At 38.9% G+C, this 9,466-nt stretch overlaps 1 protein-coding gene across 1 annotated transcript; it reads right to left on the bottom strand.

Annotated features, from left to right (window-relative positions):
- Positions 1-1,815: 1,815 nt before the first annotated feature.
- On the bottom strand, positions 1,816-2,825 carry TAS2R4 (taste 2 receptor member 4). Its single transcript, XM_077159072.1, has one exon. It carries the CDS (start codon positions 2,823-2,825, stop codon positions 1,926-1,928), a length of 900 nt encoding a protein of 299 aa, XP_077015187.1. The 3' UTR covers positions 1,816-1,925.
- Between the last annotated feature and the right edge of the window lie 6,641 nt (positions 2,826-9,466).

Here is a 9,466-nt window from a genome sequence, read left to right as displayed (position 1 = left end):
TTACAAGACAAATGTATGTTCACCATAGATATCTTAGAAAATGTAAAAAAAAATTACCTAAAATTTTTCATTAAAAAATAATTGCTGGGCAGGCTTCGGTGGCTCAGTGGCAGAGTTCTCATCTGCCATGCTGGAGACCCCAGTTCGATTCCCAGTGGTTGCCCATGCAAAAAATAAAAAATAAAATAAAGTAAAAATAATTGCCATTTGTACTTTTGTATATTTACTTCCAGGCTTTTTTCTTGTATATATATTTTTTTATAAAAATTGATATTATATTGCATATAATTTTGTTTTCACTTAATATATGATGAGCATTTTCCAGGCCATTTAAAATACTCTTTGACTATAAGATTGTAAATAACTACATGTAATCCACATAAAGATATATATTATTGTACACATTTATGATATAGCCTTTTCTGGAACACATGTGGTTAACTAAGGTAGCAGAAAGATATTTATTTCTCATGAACAGTCCTGGAATTTCGGCATAAGTGGTCCAGAGCTGGTGTGGGAGCTGCACAGTCAGGGATCACAGAGCCAAATCTAAGATGATCCCCAGGAATTAACTTCCTTTACCTGGTTCAAGATGGTCAGGCATTACATCAGCACTCCAGCTCACGGGAAGGGGAAAAGTAGAAAACAAAAAAGGGGAAGAAAGAGCATGCCTATTCGAGGGGCACTGCCAATAAATTACACATGTTGCTTCTGCTCAAACTCTTTCAGCAGACATAGATGTGGAGCTTTAATCTGGACAACTAAAAATACTACTACTGTAATAGAGAAAGAAAGAGAATGGGTATATGAGTTCTGTCACTCATCTATAATTCTTATTTCACAGAGTATATTTAATTATTATCAGTAATCCTTTTATCTCCTATGCTAAGATTTAACATGATGAAAACCTCCAAGTTTTACAGCATAAAATATTGGATTTGAAAACTTTAACTGAATATTCTAGTCAAAATTCTGCTATCCAAAACTTGTTTTCAGATTCCCATTTCTCTATAGCCACAGTCCACCTACTATAACCCCAGAAACAGCTTTCTCCAGAATTATTTAATGCCCATACAAATCTGTGCACAAATCTTTCAACAGATTACCAAAAGTCAAGGTCTCCCTCAGCCTGTTCAATGACTCCTTTTGGCTTTCACTGAATTTTAGATCATATGGTGAGTTACAGTGCTTCTTAAATTTGCACTGTTTTTGTTAATTTCATTATTTAGCACTTGCTTTTGGCCTTAAACTACCTCCTGAATTTGCAGAAACTTGCAGCCATTTTGGATTGTGATTCTTTAATACTCAATTACCTCCCTCTACGTATTAACTTTGGCCCTACCCCTTCCTTTCCAGAATGAGTCTGAAAATTCAGATCTTAAGTTTCTTTGTACTAATACCTGTTTAAAATACCCAACAAGTTTGAGGACCCTTTTCTGTCTTGTCTCTCAGTGTGTACTTATTCCCTTTCACCTTTCTCTTTCCTCCCTTTTCTCCTGAGGCCTTTCTCTTCGTTTTCTCTTAGCATCCTCTTGCCTGTCCTTTAAGACAATCTAATGGCTGGCATGACCACTTATCCATCGCTGATACCACACTGGGTTCATCAGCTAAACCACCAAGATGCAATAATATATATGATACAGTATTGTTTCGGTTACTTCAAAGCTAATGGAACAATGGAGAAATTTATGCTATCCAGAGATTGCATGCCCATGAAAAATACATGTTAAGTAATTCCTCACACAATTTCCTTAAGAAAAAACATCTAATTTTAAAATGTTCACCCAAATAATGCAGAATGAATTGAGATATAGGCACCCAAAGACCTAGGATATCAGATCAGAAACTACAAAAATGAATTCCTCAGACCATTGGAAAATACTAACAGGGAAAATCTAGCTCCCAAACCATGGGGTGATGCTACCCTATTTGTTGAAATGCAAAATCTTCTTTGCTTTTACTTTCAGTTTGGGATGTGTGAGAACAATTAGAACAGAATGTCCTGGAAGGTAAAGAGTGGAAATAATAATACAAATGCTTCTGGCTCCCAAACTCATCTTTGCAAAAGAAGAAAGATAAGAGAGCAGGTTAGTAACTGAATATGGAATGTAGAGGATGAGGAAATAAATCATTAGCTTCATAACACCTACATGAGCTTCCGTCTGGGGACTCCAAAACTTAGTGGTGCTTTTCTGCATCTTCTGTATATGTCTCCTCAAGGAATTTATTAACAAGGAAGCAGAAGTTACATTAATGATGAACTGGAGAAATGAACTCAGGACTAAGAAGGTCACCAAAGATGAGACATCATCAGTGATGTCTAATACTGTGCCATTTATGCTGGTCACAGACTCAGGAAAGACAGATGTTTTGCTGAGCACAACATACAGGAGAGTAATGAAGGCAGGAATCAGCACACAGGCCAGCAGCATCCTGGGGATCTTTGGGGAGAGTTTCCTTTTCAGAAGGAGAAATGCTGAGTTTTGGAAGTTAGTAATCTTCACACAATACAAAGTGTTGAGCAAGGTCACAAACCAGAGACCACAAGAGTCCAAAAACATCCAACAGAACAGAAAAAACTTTCGCACACAGACTGACCTTTTAGCATACTCATAGGTGAAGAAGAAGATAATGTTCAGTACAAACAGTCCCAATATAAGAAGTCTGGTGATGGCCAAGCTGAAGAGGATCCTATCAGAAGAGGAGAGTCTGTGCTTTTTGGCCCAATTCTTGAAAGTGACCATTGCAATAAAGAGGTTCACAATGAGTCCTACAGAATTTAAAATTGCTGCAGCAATAAAAAAGGAAAAGAGTATCACAGACATCTTTACACACTGAGGATTCAGTTGTTGTGGTGCTAATAGTGTTAGCAAGAGAAATACTGAAATATATAAGTAGGCACCAGTGTCCAGCCAAGAAACATGTCTCTTTTTGAAAATTTTCCCAGCATAGCAAATGAACCATTAGTTGGCTAAGAGCTAGCTGCTTTTACTGGGATGCAAATCTTCTAAGGATTGCATTACTACTTCTTCCTTTGTGTCCTGTTTTTCATAGAAATGTCTAATTGAAACAAGCTTAGGTGAACCTGGGAACCCACTCCTCTAAAAGCAGGAGGGCAAGAAGGAAGAGTCTTCTCAGACTCCAAAGACCCCAAATCAAAATTAAATAGCTCCAGGCTGTCATTGTTTCTGTCACTGTTTTACATAACTTTTCTTAACGGCAACCACAGAATATGGTTGGAATTTCCATACCTCCCTTCTAGTCCCACCTCCCCCATCTATACCTACACATCCATGAATTAGCTGGATAAAACTTCTCTCTACCCTATAATGTATTTCTATTGCAGCCATTTTCTCCATCTGTCATTCTGACCACGCCAGTAGCACTCTTTCACCCTTAACTCCCAACAATAATTCATATTTATCTAAATAGTGCAAATTCAAGACACATCCATGTGCTTGAGAAAGACACATCCTTTCATGATTCCTTTACTTTGCATTCTCTCATCAGTCACCTACATAGATCTGTGCCATAAGAATTTACTGTGCCCTATTTAATTCACCATGTTATATTTTTGCTTGGAAGATAAATGTCTGCCATTTCACATTTCCCTTATAGATCTTGGCTTATGGTTAGAACACATATGGCTATTTATTCTTAGGTATTTAACTGTCAATCAGAGTACTCTGGTACCAGATTCATAGTAATGCTTTAGTTATAGTTTTAGGGGGCAAGAAGCTAAGCATCTCATTTCCTGAATTCCTCTGAAATATCTGGCAAATGATATCAATGAGGGCTATAGAAAGGTGCAAGAGTGTGGTATCTTTTGTCTACTCTAGCAGCTTGATAAAACCAAGACACAATCTGGATGTAACTATATATAGATTGACAAATCAGCATCAAGGTAAAGCATACAAAAACCCGTTACCAAATTTATGTAAGGATACACAAGAAGGAGCTAAAATGTGATGATAGCCAGATCAAAAGAGGGGAGTAAATTCATGGTGTCTGTTCTAGTTTGCTAGCTGCTGGAATGTGATATACCAGAACTAGAATGGCTTTTAAAAAGCAGAGTTTAATAAGTTATTTGTTCATAGCTCTAAGGCCAAGAAAAAGTTCCAATTAAAGCAAGTCTATAAAAATGTCCAAATTAAGGCACCAACAAGGGGTTACCTTCACTCAAAAAAGGCCAATGAAGTTCAGAGTTTCTCTCTCAACTGGAAAGGCATATCGCAAACATGGTGACATCTACTAGCTTCCCCTCCAGGCCTCTTGCTTCACGAAGATCCCTGAGGGCATTCTCCTTCTTCATCTTCAAAGGTCACTGGCTGGTGGACTCTATGGTTCTCTTGTCATTCTGAAGCTTTCTCCAAAATGTTCCCTCTTTTAAAGAATTCCAGTAAACTAATCAAGACCCACCTGGAATGGGTGGAGTCACATCTCCCTCTAATCCAAGGAAGACAGAAACCCAGTATTGGGCAGTGTGATGGTAAGATTCCAGTGCCAACCTGGCCAAATGATTATGCCCAGTTGCCTAGTCAAGCAAGCACTGACGTGACCATTAGTATAAGGATATTTCATGGTAGTTGATTAAAATCATCAGTCAGTTGATTGCATCTGTGGTGGATTACATCTGTAATCTACTACTGCATGTCTACCAAAATGAAATAATCCAATCAGCTGAAGGCTTTTTAGGAAGTACACTATTCCACTACTTCTTCAGGCAGCAAGCTGCTCCTGTGGAGTTTGTCCAGACTTCATCCAAGCCATCACCTTCACAGCCTGCCCTATGGGTATTGGACGCTTACATTCCCAAGATTACATGAGACCTCCTTATAAATCTCATATTTACAGATTTCTCTTCTGTTTCTGTTTTTCTAGAGAACCCTGACTAACACAGGCAGTAACAGACACCATCACAATATGTCAATTCTTAATAGCAGGAGATGCTATAATTAAGGTGTTATCAACTTGGGTGGCATGATTAATAAGCTGATTCTGTCAGACGTTCCTTTATAAAAGGGTCAGTGTGGGAAAAGATCAAGCCTTTCTCTGCATCAAAATTTGACCTTCAGCTAAACCTTCTCTGCTCTCTATGGCAAACTGATGAGAGTAAGAACATTGTTCCAGTTTGTAAAAGCTACTAGAATGCAATATACCAGAAATAGAACAGCTTTTAAAAAGGGAATTTAATAAGTTACAAGTTTATGGTTCTAAGCCAATAAATAGTCCAAACAAGGACATCCAGGTAAAGATATTTTAATTCAAGGAAGACCAATGGGTCAGGAACAGCTCTGTCAGCTGGGTAGTCATGTGGCTGGCATTTGCTGTTCCTTTGCTTCTGGGCTCTAATGTCCTCAGGCTCTGTTCCTATGGGCATTCTCCACTTTGCTTCTCCAGAGCTGGCTTTCATATCTTGGCTTTCCTTGGCTCTCTCTAGGTTTGGGCCTACTTAGCATCCTCATGGCAATATCTTCTGAGGTCCAAGCATCTCCAAACATCTGTGTCTTTGTTCCACAAGTGTCAGCATCTGTGTCAGCTATGGGCTCTGTTGGCTCTGAGGCTTCTATCATTTCTGTTGTTTCTCCAAAATGTTTCCTCTTTTAGAGACTCTAGTAAACTAATTAAGACCCACTTGGAATAGGTGGAGTCACATCTCCATCTAACCCAAAGGTCACACACATAATTGGGTGCATCATAGCTCTGTGGAGATAATCTAATCAAAAGTTTCCAATCTACAGTATTGAATTAGAATTAAAAGAAATGGCTGCCCCCACAAGACTGAATCAAGATTAAAACATGACTTTTCTGGGGTACATAATATTTTAAAACCAGCACAAATATCAACTATGTTTCTAGGCAAAAAAATGACCCCTGATTGGAGAGTTTCATCTGAACTGGAAGGAACTATAAGTGAACTATAAAAATCTCATGGGGGGGGACATAAACTTTGGGCTTCCCTGAGGGTAGTGACTCTTGTAAAGTGCTTGTCCCTTGAATCAACCCTGGAACCTATGTCTATGAAATTATTACAAGAATTGACTCCTGTGGGTCATGAGACTTTTAATCTAGGGTGGTGCACTTTTCCTGACACCTATCTCTTCTCCTAGAACCTGAGCTGTAAGCAAAGAATCTGAAGAAGAAGCATAGTTGATGCTGCCTTCCTGGTAAGCCAGGTGCCTCATATCTTGGTGGCCTAAGGTAATATTCTGGTTTGAAACTATTTTGCACCCAGAAACGCCATTTACTTTCAATCCCCTGGGTTCAGACCTATTGTTTAAAGTGAAACCTTTGATTACATTGTTTCCATGAAGATTGATGCACTCAATTGTGGGTGAGGTCTTTTGATTAGATTACTTCCATGGAGATGTGACATACCCAATTAGAGGAACTGTGACCTTTTTCATTAGAGGAAGATGTGACTCTGCCCATTCAGGATGGGTATTAATTAGTTTACCGGAGTCCTTTCAAAGGGGAGACATTTTGGAGAAAACACAGTAGCTTCAGATCCAACAGAACCACAAACATTTGGAGATGCTTGGAGTGCCAATAGATGTAGCCTAGGTGTTAATCAAGGACTCACGGAAATAGCCAGAACCAAAAAAAAAAAAATCTTTGACCTGGGGAGATGCTATGCAAAGAGATGAAACCCCGAGTTTTGCCCCAGAGCAGCTAAGTCAGGACCCACAGACACTTAGAGAAGAAGCCACTAGAATCATAAGCTGGAAGCAATGGCGCCAGGAACAAGGACCAACAGATGCTAGCCAAGTGACTTCCCATGTGACAGACATTGGCCATACTTTTTGAGTTAAGGTGTCTTTCTCTGGATGCCTTAGTTTTGACATTTTTATGGCCTTAGAACTGTAAACTTGTAACTTAATAAATTCCCTTTATAAAAGTCAACCCATTTTTTATATATTGCACTACAGCAGCATTAGCAAACTAAAACAGGTAGTGTTGTAAGTCTAAATGTTTACTAGATTCCAAGTAGGCCCACTGTGGGCAATGCAGTCATGAGTCCAAACTACTTGACAGATCTGTAGGGAAAGTTTCAGGGAAAACAGTCAAAGCAAAATAATGATTTAGCATATTTAATGAGGGCTGTGAAGAATGAGGTCAGTAATGATAAGTAGAAATTATGAAGTTTAAATTTTTCAAAAGAGTACTACTTGGAATTTAGGAGCAAGAAAGCAAAAAGCTTCTATTTCTTGGGATTTTGAGGACATACTATGTTCCCAGTGTGCACAAGGCATCTTAGATCTCAGTTAATCCTTAAAACAAATTGTAGGAGGGAAATGTGGTAATTCCTTTTTTACACTTGAGGAAAATGAAGATCAGAGAAAGTAAGTGCCTGCCTAATATCTTAGCTAATCAATAGCTAAATTGTAAGGTCTTTTTCAGCCTGAAGTTCTTTCCACAATACTAGACTGCACCTCATTGGTTCACTCATTCAATAAATTTTAGCCAGGTACTGGGGAAACAGAAAAGCTGATTTCCAGAATTCTGGTGCACTTAAAAAAATTTTATATGCATGTCTTTAGTGAGTAACTGTATAATTTGTACTAACATTTAATGACTAGCTTACTAATATAGTAAGAGAGATTGTGTTGGACCAGACCTAGACATGAAATTAGACTGCAAGAGATTTTGGGTGGGAAGAAGCAGGAGAAGGTACATATGGTGTTCAGACAACAATGTAGGTCTGGAACCTGTGAAAGGACAGGGGGAAGGAAGAGGGATTGGATAGGGAAGGCTTTGCAGCACAGTCCCAAGAAAGGCTCCTACCTGCTGATTGGTAGAGATGTTTAATCCAATGGTTTCATGCAAAAAATCCTTTCAAGAAATTATCAGTCTCCCCGAGAAAAAAAGTATTTGAGACATCCTCTCTATGTCATGCTTCTTTCCTTTAATTAGAATCTACATATATAGAGAAAGGGGTGCAATTAACTATGCCTGTGGAAGCAAAGAAACATTGTCCGAATTTTCTGCCTCTGTGCCCTTTCCTCATGAAGCTTTCTCAGAAAGTTTCTATTCCCCTGGTAGGTGATTGCCCTAGTGGCATTCAAGACTGAGTCTGCACAATTCATGAGCTAATTTCTCTTGACTGCTCAGCTTTGCTAACATTGACTGCATACCAGGAGCTTTTAAGCAGTCTTCAAAGAGGAGAAAATCAAGACTCTCATCTGCTGTAATTGCAATTCTCTTTCTTTCTCCCTTTTTCCCTTTCCACCATCCCTGAGAGGCTGGAAGGAGCAGACTTTCCCATGTATCATGCTCTCTTGGTATCATTGGCTACAACAAGCCTTATGGGTTCACAGTCATGAGAAGTGAAGTAAACTGGAAGTCCCAGGAGGGATAGTAATATGCCATGCAGATAATAAGTGGTGGGTCAGGATTTGAACTCGTGGGCTTGGCTAACATTCTTAAGCACTATGCTGTACATTTTTCTAGTCCAACAAAATATAGAAACACCAAAAAATAATTTACAATTGTTGTTAGCAATTGTTAGAGTTTATAAGGTCATTTTTCCTTCCTTAAAACAGAATCTCTTGCAGAATATAAACAAGAAATATTGTCTTTCCTTTCCAGCTATACCAAGACAAGAAAACCATGAACACAACCTTACAATACTCTAGGTATTTAGAGCTGGAAAATATCAGGAATTCTACAAAGTGAAGGGTATTGGCAGACGCCAAAATTGTTTGAAAAATGCTAGACTATGTTTTTTGTTTTTGTTTTTAAAATCTTCCTGGACCAAAGATTCCATAATCTTCCTGGACCAAAGCTAAAGTTCACCTTCATAAAGTGTCAGGATATATGAACTTGGCCCAAGAAGTAAGAGAGTATTAAAGATGAGAAATAGACCCATAAAACAGAGAACACAGAGGCCCTTGCTGAAAAATTGGAAGGTCTCATAGGCTATTGTCATAAGTTGCTGTTGATTTTGTGTGCTAAAGTCCCCGGCAATACATGAAAGAATAGGTATGTTTGGAGGGGATGTGGTCCTTGGAACCAGTTTTAGTATACAGTTGTACTCCAAATGCAGGAACAATTCTTGTCCCCATACTCCCAACATAATGTACCAAATCACAGTAGGGGAAAGCCATGTCCTGGTCCTTTGTACATAGACTTAAGATTTTTGAGTGTTTAGACATTAAAGTTAATTCATTAAAAGCAAAGCAAATTGCAGGGCAAGATGGTGGCATAGTGAGGTGTGGAATTTACTTTGTCCTCCAGGGTAGCTAGTAAATAACCAGGAACTGTATGGGACAACTGCAGGGGGTGACTTCAGTGACTGGACACACATCATACACCAATCCAGAATGGGTAGAACAGCTGAGATCCCACACAGAATAGTAAGTCTCCCAAGCTGTGGAGGCTACTGTCCTGCCACAGTCATGGCAGGCTGGTTCCCCAAGGGAAAAAGAAACAGACCTTACTAGGAACAAGGAAGATAGCTCAACCA

Source organism: Tamandua tetradactyla, chromosome 1 (assembly GCF_023851605.1).
Source record: "Tamandua tetradactyla isolate mTamTet1 chromosome 1, mTamTet1.pri, whole genome shotgun sequence".
Taxonomy (NCBI): Eukaryota; Metazoa; Chordata; class Mammalia; order Pilosa; family Myrmecophagidae; genus Tamandua; species Tamandua tetradactyla.
The sequence above is the reverse complement of the archived record's forward strand: the minus strand, read 5'-3'. Positions and strand labels throughout refer to the sequence as shown.